General features: G+C 49.6%; 1 protein-coding gene across 2 annotated transcripts in view; it reads left to right on the forward strand.

The window, feature by feature from the left end:
* Positions 1–240: 240 nt before the first annotated feature.
* The window catches only part of KCND1 (potassium voltage-gated channel subfamily D member 1), a 73,802-nt gene continuing 56,644 nt past the window's right edge, over positions 241–17,398 (forward strand). Inside the window, exons 1-2 of one of the 2 annotated variants that reach the window (XM_083419980.1) lie at positions 241–494; positions 2,445–4,227. In XM_083419980.1, the coding sequence (XP_083276106.1) occupies positions 3,113–4,227 (1,115 nt within the window). In that variant the 5' untranslated portion in view covers positions 241–494; positions 2,445–3,112. Of the gene's footprint in view, positions 495–638; positions 1,383–2,444; positions 4,228–17,398 lie in introns of those variants that run through there. The other variant, XM_083419979.1, reaches the window with a different exon arrangement.

Consider the following 17,398-nt stretch of genomic DNA (forward strand, 5'->3'; position numbering starts at 1 on the left):
CGGTACCCACGGCTTCCACAGGAGGCGCTCCCGGGTCGATCCCGGGAGGCTGCTCCTAAAGTGAGAAGCCGTGCAGAAAAGGACGCAGGAGGGGCCGGCAGGTGGGGCTGGGTGGGGGGTAGCCCAAGGGGCGGCTTGGCGCTGCTCCTTACGAGGAGCTGACCCCCTCCCCATGGCGTGCGGATGACACCCCCCTCCTCCTCCCCCCCCCACGCCCCAATCCTGAGTGGCACCAAATTTGAAATTCCTGCCGAGGCTCCTAAAGGCGACGCGCGGCGGGAGCGCGATCAAAAGTCGCCTGGGCTGCGCACGGGGAAACCCCGGCTGCCCGGGCGCGCCGAGGGGAGAGCTGGCGGTTGTCTGGCCAGGCGAGGGGCGCAGAGGCATCCAGGGGTGGAGGAAGAGGAGGGCGCCGCCTGGGTCCCTCCATCGCTGCCTTGCGCCTTGGAGAGGCCGCCTCCTCTCCTTCGCGCCTGGAGTCTCCAAGACCCCAAGTTAGTTCTCCTGCGGTTCTTTTGCGCTCTCCTTCTTTCCTCCGCCCTCCCCGCGCCCCCTTTTCTCCATTCGTCTTCCGCATCTCCATCTCCCCTTTCTGCACGTTTCCAGCTCTGGCTGCGGATCTGCTTTTCCACCCAAGTCTCTCTCGATCCTCCTGGCCGGGGTTTCTCGCGCCCTCTCTGCTTCTCCGGCCATTCCGTTTCTCCGAGCTGTTCCTTGGCTCGCCCAGCGACTACCAGGCTGCAGCCTTGAATGTCTTCGTGATCCTGCTGAGATCTCTCTCTCTCCATCTCCATCCTTTCTGCATCCTCCTGCCCCTTGTGATTCTCTCCCGCCCAACCCCCTTTCCTCGCCTTCCTCTCTGCGTTCTCCAGTTGAACTTCTGCCTGTCTGCCTACTTCGACCTGCCTGCCCGCCGGTCCACCCATTTCCTCTCCTCCCGCCCCCGCCGCCCCCCAGCCCCCTTCCCCGGCTGCGTCTCCCGTCCCCTCCTTCGCCTCCGTCTGCTGCTGGTCCCCAGTCGGTCGGTGCGCTCGCTGCCTGGGGTGCGCGCCTCCGCCGCCTGCGATGCAGCCACTCGCCGCTGCCAACCGCTCGCTCGTGCCCCCTCCCTGCCGAATGCAGCTCGTACACACACACGCGCACACCCTCACTCACACGCACACACACACGCGGCGCCGGGAGGGAGGGAGGCAGCGCGGCACAGTCAGACGGGCGAGCCAAGGGGAGCGATGAGGATCGGCGCCGTCGGGGGCAACGGGAGCCCTCTCGCCCACGCACGGGGGGCAGCCCGGCACCCCACAGCCGGACACCCCTGGCCCCGCACCGGGGTTTGCGGACGCTCCGCCGCTGCCTGCTACCGGGACAGAGCCAGCACCCAGGGGGTAAGAGGATGGAGATCAGCGACCCGCGGCACGTCGCCCCACGGATGTGCCCCTCTGCCCTCCTTGCCCCATGGGTCCCCCCCCCCCCACGGGGACACCTCTTTCCCCCGAATGTGGCCCTTTCCCACCACAGATTTGCCCTTCCCCACCCCTTGATTGCCTGCTTCTCCCCATTTCTCCCCCCCTCTCTCCCCCCTCCACGCCCTGTGCTAGAGATTTGCCTGCCCCTTTCTTAATTTCCATCCCACGCTCCCCAAATCTTGGGGAAGGGGGGGTTGGTCTTTTTTTTTTTAATTTCACGTTGTTTACTCCTGTCTACAAAGCTATGTAGATTCACTACCGCCCTCGCCAACCCAAATTGAGGAGAAAAGGGTTTGAGGGTCGGAGATTTCAGGAGACAAAGGGTTAATGGGAAAGTTTGTTCGGACCCTGAACCCCTTCCTCTCCGTCCTCTTTCTCTGGGGCTGCCTGCTTGCTCACAGGGACAGCCCCTGCTCACGCTCCAGGCACCCTTGCAGCTTGCGTTGCCAAACTCCTTGTTGTGTTGCCAAATTCCTGCTCTGCCAAACTCCTTCTTGACAAAACCTTTGCTCTCTTCCTTGACACAGTATTATTAAGTGCTCTCATACTCTCTTCCTTAAATGTCCCTTCAAACTCCTTTCCCAATATGAAACTAGCCCTGGCTCCTCCAGCCACCCAACCTCCAAGTCAAAGCAGCTTAGAACTGGAGGGAGATTACTTAGAAGTAGCTGATCTCAAGTAACCACCCTGTTTATGATCCCATCATCCTGGATCCCGTCATCCTGCCCAGTCCGTGGATCCCCATTTCTTGCCCCCAAACAGAGGAGGGGTTCTGGGTCTCAAGTTGCTCATCCCCTAACAGCTACTGTGATGGATATTTCACATAAAACCTTTCTTGTTTTCAGCTTTTGAAACTTGGCTAGTTTATAACTTCAGAACTGCCGCATTCAGTCCAAAAATTGCAGCCTTGCACACTATTATTTCTCTCGCATAGTTTTACTTCTCTCTTCCCTGTCTCTCTCTTTTTTTCCATTATCACAGCATTGTGTAATCTACCCCTGTGACCATATCAACTGAGACCCCTTCTCTGACTCTGCTCCCACACCAGGAATACTTTCTCTCTTCCTATACATTCTCTCTCCTGCCAGGAAGAAAGAATTAGTGGAGCAGCGGCAGCAGCAGCAGAGGAACACAGCACTCGTACATTGCAGATTTTCAGAGGGGAGTTTCCGCTGTTGTTCACAATGCACAGAGCCACATGGGCTGAACATCAGAGAGACCGTGGGCAGCATGATCACACTTACCTGCATTGCCTTCCTTTGACCACTGCCCACAACTCCTAAAGTTATCAGCACTGACATTAAGGAGGCATCTTGCCTGGAAAAACCCTGGATGCTGTTTGACTGGGAGGCGTCTAGGTCCATGGGGCTTCCTAACATCCATTGAAAAGACCTTGGCTGGGGAGAATAACATCCTTCATTCTTGGGGGGACCTGGATTTTTATGTCTGAGACAAGAACTAGACTGGATGACGGGGCCCTCTGCTCCATTGATTCTTGGCGATAATTGAGCAAAGAAACGTTTTCAATAAGGCTTTCAGAGAAAGCCTCTTTATCAAAAGCTTTTCCTGGGACGATACTTAGAGCACAGTTGAGTTTGGATGGTGAGACATTTTAGCAAAGGTTCTGTTATCTACTAACTGTGTACAACATGGCCGCTGGGGTGGCAACGTGGCTGCCCTTTGCTCGGGCAGCAGCTGTGGGCTGGCTCCCACTGGCCAAGAAGCCCATGCCCAAGCCTCCTGCTGACAAGAAACGCCGCAATGATGAGATCTTGGTAGTCAACGTCAGCGGGAAACGCTTCCAGACTTGGAAGAACACCTTGGACCGTTATCCGGATACCCTGCTGGGCAGCTCAGAGAAGGAATTCTTCTTTGATGAAGACAGCAAGGAGTACTTCTTTGACCGGGACCCAGAGATGTTCCGCCATATCCTCAACTTCTACCGCACTGGCAGACTCCATTACCCCCGCCAGGAGTGCATACAGGCCTTCGACGAAGAGCTGTCATTCTACGGCATCATCCCAGAGCTCATCGGCGACTGCTGCCTGGAGGAATACCGCGACCGCAAGAAGGAGAATGCTGAGCGCCTCGCTGAGGATGAAGAAGCAGAAATGACCAATGACACTGGCCTGCCACCGGACAGCACCTTCCGCCAGCGGCTCTGGAGAGCGTTCGAGAACCCCCACACCAGCACCATGGCTTTGGTCTTCTATTATGTGACTGGGTTCTTCATTGCCGTGTCAGTCATTGCCAATGTGGTGGAGACCATCCCATGCCGGCCCTCTCCTGGGAAGAAGAAGAACTTGCCCTGTGGAGATCGGTTCCCCAAGGCTTTCTTCTGCATGGACACAGCTTGCGTCCTCATCTTCACCTTTGAGTATCTCATGCGCCTCTTTGCCGCCCCAAGCCGATTCAAGTTCATGAAGAGCGTGATGAGCATCATTGACGTGGTTGCCATCATGCCCTATTACATTGGGCTGGTGATGCCAGAAAACGAGAATGTCAGCGGGGCCTTCGTGACGCTGAGGGTGTTCCGCGTCTTCCGTATCTTCAAGTTCTCACGCCACTCGCAAGGGCTGAGGATCTTGGGATACACCCTCAAGAGCTGTGCCTCTGAGCTGGGCTTCCTGCTCTTTTCGCTCACCATGGCCATCATAATCTTTGCCACCGTTATGTTCTATGCTGAGAAGGGCACTGCGTCCACCAACTTCACCAGCATCCCTGCTGCCTTCTGGTACACCATCGTCACCATGACCACACTTGGGTGAGTTGTGCACATCCTTGACATAATCCCCAGAGGCCTGGCCTTGGTTCCCCACCAACGCAACATTATTCCCCTGCACTCCTGGAAACCTCATTTCCAGAATCCCCACGTGGACCTCTTGATGGCTGTGCCACCCACTAGCACCCTTGCTTTGTCCAAAAGGACCTCTGACCCAGACTGGTCCCAGACAATGGGATTTGAGGGCTTTCCCATAGAGGTATGTTAGCTCAATGAGACAACTGAATCCATTGGTGCACTAAAGTCACTTTAGACTCTTGGCCTTATGGAAAAGCCCCTCTTGAGATGGTGATGTGCATTACTTACCTTACCTCGACATGTGGTAAACCAGCCTTGCTGCATTCAGAGGGCCTCCTGCTCATCCTGCTGAGTGGAGCCCTGGACCTCTGCCCTGAAGTCCTGCTCTGGTGGCACCAGCATAGACGGCCTCTCCCTTGTTCCAAGTTGGAAATAAGTTCCAAGTGCTTAGGAGGTGGATAAGCATGGAGACCATACACAGAGCTATGCTGGGAAAGCAGGGTTCTGCTCAGCTGGGAGTGGGCCACCTCTCTTTCCTTTAATGTTTTGACATTAAAGTCAAGCATTCTGTGAAATGGGTCTGCCTAGCTTTCTCTCAGCCACCAAAACAGAAAACCGGTCCAGATTTCTGACAGTCCCCAAGTGGGGAAAAGAACATGGCCCCTCATACCTGAATGGTCTAGGTAGCTGTGTGGCACTGTCTTGCAAGGAGCCCTTCAAAAAGTGTTGTGCAAGATGGGGAGGTGCCCAGAAGGGAACCAGCAAGGGGTGGGGTGGTCTGCTGGTGCCAAGGAAGCAGGAGCAGCGAAGAGAAATATGGGTGGGGGTGGGAAGAAGAGTCAGATTGCGGGAAAGGGCTGGGAAGGCAGGGACTAGGGAGCGTTTTCCAAGGAAAGAGAAGCACGTTTGCGTCTACTATGGGTGAGAACTTTATCATGCCCCTCCCAAAATAACATTTCCCTCAGTGCAATGTTCATACCCTCCCTTTCCCCTACGGCTTTCTGGCATGCTTGGACTGCAAGCAGTTGCTGTGCTGTTTTGTAGCACTGGTATTCCCTGTTCAGATTTCACGCTGGAATCCTGAATTTGGATATATTCATTTTAGCATGGTTCCCTTCCTGCGGAAAAATCAAATACTGATTTGGGTGTTTGTAGTTGTGTGCGTGGTGCATGTCTGATCCTCAGAAACTGGTACAGTATTGGAATTCTGGCTTTTCAGAATGTTGGCTGCCTCCAGGGATTTGCTTTCCTGGGCCAATTGACTGCCTCACTTTTTGTCTGGACTCTGCTGGATATCTTCCATGACATCAGAACAAGAGTAGAAAATCTGGTGTCTCATCAGATTTCTACATAATGTTTCACTTTCCAGTTTATTTCAGGGCTCTGTTGGGGCTGCATTACCCTCCTCCCCGAGGCTACCATAAGATAGTATGAGGACTATTAATATCGTGCCATCAGTGTACCTTCAGTAAAAGACAAGTCCCTGCCCCAAAGAGTTTACAGTACCAATTTAGAGAGCCTGAAGGGGCAGCAGAAGGACAGGAGGAAGCAGCAAGTGATGAATGCAATGTGTGTTTCTGTGGGGGGAATTATTTGGAATGTTTTGTGTGCTAGATTTGCAGACAGTGTTTTTGGAGGCTCTGCAACCAAGGATGATTAACAAAGGGCTTCCTTGTACCCCATATATTAATGAAGCATCCATCACTGGCGCCGTCTATTTCTGCATGGCCCGCAAGTGGATTCCCAACTGAACGAGGATGTTTTATTGTTATTGGGAGGTGTCGGGGGTTCAGTGTTGAATCAAAGTTGGTGAGATTTAAAACCCATCAGCTTCCATCTGGGAGAGATTATAACAGTGCACTGAGACTGCAGGAGGCCTGGCAATTTGTTTCCCTTCTCACCCTTCCTTTGAGAAACTCCAAGAGAGGGGAACACGGGGTTACCCGCTCCACCATTTTATCTTTACAACAGCCCTGTGAGGTAGGTTTTCACTGAGGGAAGTGCCCCTGGCCCAGAGTGAGCTTGATGGCGACACTCTAACCACTATGCCCTACTGCCTTGGGAGCATCTCAGTGCTGCTTGAAGGAAGGAGTAGAGGTGGATCTTGACTGTGAGAAAAAGGAATCCGTAAGGCAGAACTGGGGAACCTCCAGGTGATGCTGAACTATCCCTGACCACTGGACGTGCCAACTGGGGGGTGGGTGGGAGCTGAAGCCCCCCACATTTGGAGGGCAGCAGGGTCCTGTCTACAAATCAGAGAGGAATGGGATCTGAACAGATAGACAGGTGCTGGCAGCTGAGACATAATGCTTGCCTATCTAGGGTTCCTGGGTCTGCGAGTGTTGTGTCTTGGGTTTTGACCTCTTACTCAGAGTTTCCAGGCAAAGGAGTAAAATGCAATTTCTCTCAGTGCCCATCCCATATGAAAAAATTAAGTGGGGTGCCGCTGCTTTACCAAAAGTGCTATAAAGTTATAATGCAGCAGATGGTACTGCCTGGCCTGAGCTCTTGCTGGCGGCTAGATCCCACTTCCCTGTCCATCAACTGCCAACCAGACATGCCACACAGGGCCAGATCCTGCCACCCATCCCACTAGGTGCAAGTCGCAGCCTCCTCCGGCCTTGCTGCCCCCCCCCATCTAGATGCAACCCCTGCTTTCCCAGGCACTTTGCACATGCTCAGAGATACTTTTCGCACGTGCTCTGCTGTTCCAAACAGATGCAAGGACCAAGCTAGGTTATGGCTTAGAATTCATCGTCGCAGGGAGGGAAGCGACAAGATAAGGAATTTGCGGGGTACCAGCTGGCCTCTGTGAATGTTTTCTGGCCTGCTTCCGATCAGGGAATGAATGAATAAATGAATGAATGAGCAATTTCCCAGATCGCTGGACGGGTGGGAGGGGGCTATTTATTATCCTACCAATTGGAACTGCTGCTCTGCTTGAGGCTGAGAGAGTCTGGATGATGGATGAGCTGAGGAAGCCATTGGAGGTGACTTCCGATCTTCTGCACCCCAAAGGGGAGGCTGCGGTTCAGCGAGGCAATAGGACAGCCAGTAATAAGGCTATAGGGCTATAGGGCAGAAGGAGCGCGCTTGTTCAGAGACGCTCCGGAGTATGCTCCCCTCCCCAATGAACCAGCATTCCTCTGCAGTGGCATTTTCTGCACATTTCAAGCCAGCGAAGGGAAACCAGTTCCTGCAGAGCTGGGACAAACCGAGGCTTGGTTTGGAAATCCAGATGAAAGGCTGGGGCTCTGGGTCAGGATTGATGGGAGCTGACGGCAGAGGAGCAGGCGATAAACAGGTGGCAACCGGTTAGGATGGGAAAAGGAATCATCTTTCTTTTACACATTGCCCTGTCCAAACTTAATGAGAATCCACTGGTTGCTATAACATTTCCCCAGTGTCAGCAGCTGAGCTAGCAAGAACTCTTGGCTCCCCCCTTCCCAGCCCCCACTAGGCCTCTGCTGAGAACTACAATCCTCAATAAATCCAAGCCACAATTCCCGAGCCCTTCCTCACCCTCGCCCAGCCCTCAGAGCTGAGGTATATCGAACCTTGGGAGCCCTGGTTCCTCTCCTCTCCTGAAACCCAGCAGTTCCCATTATTGGGAAGCTTTAATTAGCTGCCTTGTTCCCATCCGCTCAATTAAGTTTTAATAACTCGCCTGTGCGTGTGCCAGCGAGGCACCCGCTGTCTGCAAACCACCACCCCAGTTCCCAGCATTGATGAGCTGCCTGTGCAATACACCCTGAAGCGCATTAACGAACGGCGGCTTCTGCTTCTGCTGATGTCCCTTTTCCACAAAAAAGAGGGGCCTAAAGGTGCCCTGGCCACTTTCAACCCCCCCTAACACCCCGCACTGGAACTGAGCCACAAAGGTAGATGTCCTGGGCATCCTCTTCCACAGCCCACCCCCCTCCGCTCTGAATAAAGTCTCTTTTGTGTCTCACTGCAATCTTTGCTGGCTCTTCTCCATCTTGCCCTCCTGCATCGCTTCCCCTTTATGCTGGGTGAGTGCAGACTGGCCTCTAGCAGTCTGATACCTTGGCGCTGTGGTTAAACCACAGAGCCTAGGACTTGCTGATCAGAAGGTCGGCAGTTCGAATCCCCGCAATGGGGTGAGCTCCCATTGCTCGGTCCCTGCTCATGTCAATCTAGCAGTTTGAGAGCACAAAGTGCAAGTAGATAAATAGGTACCGCTCCAGCGGGAAGGTAAACGGCATTTCTGTGTGTTGCTCTGGTTCGCGGCTTAGTCATGCTGGCCACATGACCCGGAAGCTGTATGCCGGCTCCCTCGGCCAATAAAGCGAGATGAGCGCTGCAACCCCAGAGTCAGTCACGACTGGACCTAATGGTCAGAGGTCCCTTTACCTTTACCTCAAGCGGTCAGAATATTAACATTGGCTCACTATCGCCACAACAACCACCATGGGCCCTGCAGCTCCTTTGGCCTAACAGTGGAAATTCCCGATTCCTCATCCGTGAGGCAACCACGTGCCCTTCCCCTTCTGTACCCTTTGCTTCACAGGAAGCTCCTAATGGCGACCAGCCCCATCTCAGTTCTGCCTCCCGTGGAGTGCCTTGCAGTAAGGCTGGCACGGCCTAGGGCGCTGGTTGTTGCACCTCACAAAAACCCAAAGATCTGAGTCAAAAGCCAACGCAGTCATGAAGTTGTGTGTTCAAAGCACTCTGGTATCACCTTAAAAGTCATGGAGAATCCCAGGTGCTGTTCTTTGTTATGGGTCTTTGAGGTTAGCACCCTGAACAAATGGCAGCTCGCAGGATGCTTTGGAGGAAGCCATGACTGGTAGAAAAGTCTTGGGCAAGTCCAATTTCATTGCCTCCATCTGTAATACAACTGAACTCCCTCCATCTGTAACAGTGAATTACCTCACATTTTAATACAAATTGTGTGTGTGTGTGTGTGTGTGCGCGCGCACAGCAGTGTGGAGTAGTGGTCAGAGGGTTGGACTGGTACCTGGGAGACGAGATTCAAATCTGTGAAGTTTACTAGGTGACCTTGGGCCAATCACCATTTCTCAGCCTAACCTACCTCACAGGGTTGTTGTGAGGATAAAATGGAGATGGGGACAACCATGCCTGCCACCTTGAGCTCCTTGAAGGAAAAGTAGGGTATAAATGTAACAGAAAAAACCAAGCACGCATGTTGGCTGCAGTTGGCTGGTTCATTCAAATCAATACGTAAAACTTACCCGCTATCTCTCGGCCTCGCTGTCGAACTAGTTATCAGGTCACAGTGCTGTTGTAGGGAGAAGCCTCACAGAGCAGAATTCTTCCTTTCTACTTGCCTCTTAAATGGACAGAACTCCTCTCAGGATCTAAAGAGGCAACTCTTTGTCTCCTAAGTTTGCAAGAGCCGCAGGCTGTCCAATTCCTTCACACCAATAGCAGAGAGCCTTTTTATTTTTATTTTTAAAATCCCTAGGCCCTTCATGCAAGCATGGCCAATAGGCAGGAATTGTGGGGCTTGTAGTTCAACAACATCTGGAGGGTCCAGCGTTCCCCAGACCTGCCCAAGTCTTTACTTTCTCCATGCCTTCTGCCTCCATTACAGGTAGCTTCTACAGACAGATCTCTGCTTTTCAGTACCCTGCCTTCACTTTACTGACTCCTGGACCGCATTCCTTAACCATACAGCATCTCTGCTGCCTCTGCACCATCCTGCCACCAGCATAGGGCCTCTCTTGTCCCTGGGATGATAAGCCCTAGAGTTTTGAAACCTGTGGCCCACCCACATATTGTTGGACTCCAGCTCCCATCAGCCCCAGCCAGCACTGCCAATAGTCAGGGATGATGGGAGCTGCAGCCCAATGTCAACTGGTTCCTCATCCTGCTTTAAAGGCACCCTCCCTTCATTGGCGCCTTCTCAATTTCCTGCCTCATTCCACTTCCCCTTCACTGTGTCCTTTGCCCCCCTTGCTATGTTGCTTCTTTCACCCTCCAGATGGTGGAGGGGTGGACTACAACTCCCATCAGCCTAGACTATTGGCCCCAGTAGCTGATGGGAGATGTACCGTATTTTTTGCTCTATAAGACTCACTTTTTCCTTCCTAAAAAGTAAGGGGAAATGTGTGTGCGTCTTATGGACGAATGCAGGCTGCATAGCTATCCCAGATGCCAGAACAGCAAGAGGGATTGCTGATTTCACTGTGCAGCGATCCCTCTTGCTGTTCTGGCTTCTGAGATTCAGAATATTTTTTTTCTTGTTTTCCTCCTCCAAAAACTAGGTGCGTCTTGTGGTCTGGTGCGTCCTATAGAGCAAAAAATACGGTAGTTCAGCAACTGGAGGACCAAAGCTTCCCTCCCCTTGCTTTAGCACCTAGTAGACCAGCATTCACTCAGTTTTCTCGTCCTCACACTCGCCCAGCTAACTGGTTCCAAGGACTTAGCAAAATCTCTCCACGCATGGCAGTATGAATTAAATGCAGCTCTGGTGCAGCAGTCCTGTGCAAACAGGCATCCTGAGCATAAGCTCTAGGAGAGGCATTCAGGAACATGCAAGTGTCTCTTCCTGCACCTCCACACCACTCCAGATACAGCTGCACCTCAGCCCCAACTGCTGTACTCTAGGGGCGGAAACCCTACCCCTTTGATTCTTCATTTTCACTGGAGGATTTCAAGGGGAACTGCCCGCTTGGCCTCTTGTGCTGGGGGTGATTCCAGCCCTGGGCTTCCCCCAACCCCGATGGAGCCAGGTCAGCAATTTCAAGCTTTTATTGTTGTTGCTGAGTAATTTCTTTTTATGGGCTAAGTCACTTAATGTGTAACCAAAGGGAGGAGAATGAAATAAATAAATTTCCAGGCAGTGAAGGAGCGTCCGTAGGAATTGAATTATTTATGGTCAGCTGGGGAGAGAGGAGAGAACTGGCTGCCACTGAAACTGGAATTCTGATCAAACACTTGCAATGTAAAAAAAAAAAGAAGACTCTGCCGGAGAGCAGGGTGTCGGCTGCGAGAGCGTGGGGGGCAAGGAGAAGACCGAAGTGGGGTGCGAATGGCTGGAGGCAGGGAGGCTATGTGATGGGGCAGGTGGTAGGGGGCAGAGATGGAGTCCAGGAAGAACTCTATTGATCAAATCTGTGTTCAGACAGGTAACCAGGTTTGGGGAGGGGGTAGTAGTGGCCTTTAGAAGCTAGGAGACTTTTCTCGCCCATAACAAGCCTAGTTTTTAAGAAAATAAGAACATAATAATAGGCCTGCTGGATCTGGTCAAAGGTGTGGGAATGTTCAGGGATGCAGGAGAGGATATATTGTCTGATAATAGCCTTTCCAACTTGTGTTAGCAAGTTCACAGTTTAGCAGAGTAACATTCCCCTTTTTAAACTTGCCGTGGATGCGTTTGCTCAGGCTCGCTAAAGCCTCTATAATAACTGTTCTGGCATTTCCCCCTTAGTCACTCATAAAAGATAAGACATGACACAGTCTTCTATAAAAGTATAAAAAGGTTTACTCACACATCTGTTCACAATAGGATCCCAGAAGGCAGACTTAGCTTAGAAAAGTAACAAATACCTGGAAACTATCTCATAAGAAGACAGTCCCTTTGTCCTCTCTTGGCTGGAAGCCAAGAGGGCATCTTTGACTAAGCAGATATAGCTTCTTCAATGCATGTAGTCAAAGAGAGAGAGATGGCTGCCCTGCCCTGTGCTTTTGTCGTTACCTGCACAGGTGAGGCCACACCCACCTCTAGTCACATGCAGAAGAAGTCTGTCCCAGCCCAGAAGGAAACAGAAATTTACCTGCTGGCTGGACAAACATTCCTCCCCATGTGTAAACATGTTCACTCTAGGAATGTTGTACTTGACTGCTCTTGTGTTTCACAGCCCACAAAAGGCCCATACAGCATCTTGCTCTCACAGTGGCTCACCAAATGTCCATAGGAAACCAGCGGACAGGACCCGAGTGCAAGAGCAACTGGCATTCAAAGGCATACTGCCTCTGGCAGAATTGTGCCCAGAAGCCCTGGGTTTTGTCTTGGGTTCCACCTCAACCCTACAGATTCTTCCATAGCTACATCCTGCCAGGACCTAGCCTGCACTGGCTCTGGTTAGGGAGGCAGCAATTTCCAAATCAAAAGTTGGCAACTGCCCGCTGATAGAAGTGCGTTTCCCAGCATTTGAGTGGAACGTAGGCCTGAGAATGCATTAAAACTATAAAATGCAACACATACCAAAATGCCACAAAAGCCCATGTGGAAAGAAAGAAAGAAAGAAAGAAAGAAAGAAAGAAAGAAAATAAGTCAGCGGGCCTGAGACAGAGCTATCAGGATAAGACATGCTCCTAAACACCAAATCCATTCTTCAAAATGTCGAGGTTTGGCCTTGGTGAAATCTCTTGTAAAGACAGAATCCAGTTTGAAATGGGGTTCATCAACCCCAGAATCTCTTTCCACTGCTAGGACACAAACGAAAAATGAGGCAGGGAATATTTCAGCTGAGGTTCAGGGTACATTCCCTTCAGTACCCCATACTACAGCCAATCTTGTCTATTGTGAAAGGCTTCCAGATTTGAAGATCTTACTGTTTTCCAGACTGTGTGTAAGCCACACTAAAGAAATAAATATTCTGTAGCAGGATAATCCAAATTGTGCGCCAGAGAAAGCAGGAATCTGTGTTCTGTGTAAAATTATTCACGCTACTCTTCCTGCTGGGACTTATGGATATACAGTTAGAAAAGGACTATGGAACTTTGTTACAATATATGATTACGGCTGCGAGACTTTGATATGCACAAAGATGGAAGGGCCCATTATTGCCAACAACAGAAGACTTAGCTGAGATGGCAAAACTGACATGTTTAATCAGAGGAAAGTCAGGATTAACATTGGTTAAAGATTGGAAATGTCTCATAGACTTTTTGCGTGGAAAAGAAAAAGAAATAATGACATTTGGATTTGAAGATTGAAGATAATGTTTGTTTATAGAAAGTGGCTTTGTGGGTGTTATATTGGAGTAAGTGAAGTGAATGTGTCTCTGTCCCTCTTTCTCTCTCTGTGTGTGTGTGTACACACATACAAATTATATATATACACACACAAATTTTATATATATATATATATATATATATATATATATATATATATATGCAACATATATAATTGCAGGTTTTGGTGTCCTCGGGTGTCTTCCCGTGTAAAAGTTGGGGTGTCTAGGCGACGTTTCGACGAGGTCTCACTCGTCATCTTCAGGCTGGTGCTTTCGGCTTCTTGTTACTGGAACAGAGCAGGATCTCAGTGTTTGAGTTCCTATAAATACTGTTGAGGAGGTGTGGTGTATAGCCTCCAATGTTCTGGGCAGAGAGGAGGTTCCCAGGCTAGTGTGCCTTTTCTTCTTTTGTTCCTTAATTACTTGAGGGATATCTTGAGTGATTTCTTGAGTGATTTCCTGAATCCCACTTAGGTGGGTCATTAGGTGTGGATTAGTTGCTAAAGCCTTCGTGTCTTGAACTCTTGAACTTTGTGAAGAGTTTTTCTGAGAAGATGGCTGTACTGCACTTGGTTGTGCTCTGGCTTGGCTTCGTGTATAGGGGCGAGCTGTGGTTTTGTGGCTTGTGCCAGCCAGATCTGTGTAGGGATTGCAGGGGAGTGCAGCATCCGGAGGTGCCACCCTGGTTTGGCTACTGGATGGTGTCTGTAGTTTATCTGTGGAGAGGGTCTGGGTTTGGGTCTGGTGTGGTTGATTGGTGATGGCGTTCTGTGTGCCTCTGGATCTGGTGTCAGATTTTGTGGGGAGGGCTAATTTCCAGATGTCTGGCAAGCGGGATGTGTCGTCACGCTTGTTCATGTTGTGAGGGTGTTTCTCTATCTCGATGGCTTCCATGATTATTCTCTTGTGGTGATGTTCCATGTTAAAGAGCAATTTGGTGTTCCATGTTAAAGAGCAATTTGGAATCTGCAAAATTAATTTCGTGTCCTGTTTCTTTCATGTGTTGGAAAAGAGAGGAAGTTTTTTCTTCTTTTTTGACGGCATTCTTGTGTTCTGCGATACGTGCATTTATTCGTCTGTTTGTTTGTCCAATGTACGTGGCTGGGCACGGACAGTATTTATAGGAACTCAAACACTGAGATCCTGCTCTGTTCCAGTAACAAGAAGCCGAAAGCACCAGCCTGAAGATGACGAGTGAGACCTCGTCGAAACGTCGCCTAGACACCCCAACTTTTACACGGGAAGACACCCGAGGACACCAAAACCTGCATTCCTGTACCCGTGAAAATCTACGAAAGCAACATATATAATTATATATATAATAGCGACAGATGAAGAACTGGAAGTCCCTTACCTTCTGAATTTTATTTTTTCCCTCTCTTTTAACCTCTTTTCTTTTTCTTCATTTCTCTCTTTCTCTTTCTTTATTCCTTTCTCCCCACCCCTTCTCTTTATGTTTTTATTGTATTTAGATCAAAGTTTTAGTTTTGACAAAAAAAGAAAATTTATTTGATATTAAGTTTTGTCTTTTTATCTATAAACCCTAATAAAAATTATTCAAAACAAACATTAAAATTATTCACACTAAGTACATTTGCAAAAAAAATAAATTCTTTGTTTGCGTATAATATCTTCTTCTCCAGCTAGTCATGGGAAACTTGGAGCAATGTGAAGCACTAACGCATTTTATCCAGGCACCTGTTTGGCTTCTGAGATTCAGGAAACTGAACTGTGTGCCTAGAGCCACATTTTGTGGCTTTTCTGAACTCAAGCAGAATCATGGCACATACAGCTCTGACTCTGGGGCAGATCTGAGCCCTGTTTAGAAATTAATCCAATAGGATTTCATAATGGATCTCTGCCATGGGGGTCTATTTCGTATTGTATTATAAGCTTGTCTTCTGCTATTTTTATTATTTAACTATTACGTACATTTTCAGCTGTTTTTGTTATGTTTCGTACGCCATCTTTGGAGGCGGGTGGATAGCAGTGAATTTAATAGCCTTGCTAATTGATGCGCTGCTATTGGGAATATGTGCTTTTTGATGTATGAAGACAAATATTAAGGTCAAGAGAGTGCTGTTGTCTAATTGTGAAGAGGCATGGGCACGTATGAAGGAGGGAATTCTTACTCTCTGAGCAGAAATCAATGGGGTTTGTGGTTTGGGAGTGAGGGGAAGGTAGCAGCAGCAGACCTAGTAGAAAGAGTTCAGTTCCCTTTACCCTGCCCTTTGGCTACCCTGAGGCCTGATGGGATTTGCTGAATCATTAACCCTGTCATCTTGGGAATGCTGTGCTAGCTGCCAGGTTGTGGAGGCACCAAGAATCAAGGCAGGACTCTCCAGTTTTGCATAACTTGCCGCCTTACAGTGAGCCAAACCGGTAGTTCATCATGATCCAGTACTCTCAGGTCTCAACCCAGCTCTCTTGGGGCTCCTCGGGCAGAAATATTTCTTGGCGTTGACACCGGGACTGCAAATACTGGGATTTTCTGGTGCCCCTTGACATGCTGTCATACATGTATTTTATCACTGCACTATGGGCAGGGGCTTGGGTTAAGCAGAGTCTATATCAGGGATCAGCAAACTTTTTCAGCAGGGGGCCGGTCCACTGTCCCTCAGACCTTGTGGGGGGCCAGACTATACTGTATTTTTTTTTGGGGGGGGGGAATGAACGAATTCCTATGCCCCACAAATAACCCAGAGATGCATTTTAAATAAAAACGCACATTCCACTCATGTAAAAACACACGGATTCCCGGACAGTCTGTGGGCCGGATTTAAAAGGCGATTGGGCCCGATCTGGCCCCTGGGCCTTAGTTTGCCTACCCATTGTCTTTATCAGCCGTTCTTAATCTGTGGGTCCCCAGATGTTGTTGGACTACAACTCCCATCATCCCTGAGCTCTGGCTTTGCTAGCTAGGGCTGATGGGAGTTGTAGTTCAACAACATCTGGTGACCCACAGATTGAGGAAAGGCTAGTCTATATGGACTCAGTGTAGCGAATGGTGTCTGGGAACATAAGAATGCCAACAATGGGTGCGTCCCCATCTCTCTGCTACCACTTTGCCGAACAAAAGTACTCTGGATGTTGAGAGATTCCAGATGGGCAAAATGAAGTCCTTCTTTGCATGGTGCACAGCAAAACTACAGAATTCACTCCCACAAGAAATAGTGTTGGTCACCAACTTGACTGGCTTTAAGAGATGACTGGAGAAATTCAAGGAGGAGAGCGCTATCGATGGCTAAGAACCATGATGTCTATGTTGTCTCCATAGTTGGAGACAGTATACCCCTGAGTAATGGCTGCTGGGGACTGCAAATGAGGAAAGTGCTGTTGCACTCAAGTTGTGCTTGCAGGCTTCCTGTAGGGATCTGGTTGGCCACCGTGAGATCAGGATGCTATATCTTGATTTCAGGAAGGCTTTTGACAGAGACCCCCATGATACTCTTGGAAGGGAGCTGGTGAATTGTGGGTTGAACGAGGTAACTGTTAGGTGGATTTGTAGCTGGTTGACTTCCCGAACCCAAAGAGTATTCATTGATGGTTACTCATCATCCTGGGGGAAAGTGACAAGTGGGGTGCCACAAGGTCCTGGGCGCCTTGTTGTTCAATGTCTTTATAAATGACTTGGATTAAGGAATTGAGGCGATGTTCATCAAATTTGCAGATGACACCAAACTGGGAGGGGTAGCTAATGCCACAGAAAACAGAATCGGGATTCAAAATGACTTTAACAGATTGGCAAACAGGGACCAAGCTAACAAAATGAATTGCAATAGGGACAAATGTAATATTCTGCACTTAGGCAGGAAGAACCAGATGCACAAATGTAAGAAGAGGGACACCTGGCTTACTAGCAGTACATGTGAAATGAATCTAGGGGTCTTGGTGGACCACAAGCTTAACATGAGTCAACAGTGTGATACAGCAGCAAAAGAAAGCTAATGCTGTTCTAGGCTGCAACAACAGAAGTATAGTGACCAGATCAAGGGAAATAATAGTCGCACTGTATTCTGCCTTGATCAGACCTCACCTGGAATACTGTGTCCAGTTCTGGGTACCACAATATAAGAAGGGTAATGACAAGCTGGAAGGTGTGCAGAGGAGGCCAACCAAGATGATCAAGGGTCTGGAAACCAAGCCTTATGAGCAAAGATTGCAGGACCTGGGTATGTTTAACCTGG

Source organism: Podarcis tiliguerta, assembly GCF_965153285.1.
Source record: "Podarcis tiliguerta genome assembly, chromosome: 17".
Taxonomy (NCBI): Eukaryota; Metazoa; Chordata; class Lepidosauria; order Squamata; family Lacertidae; genus Podarcis; species Podarcis tiliguerta.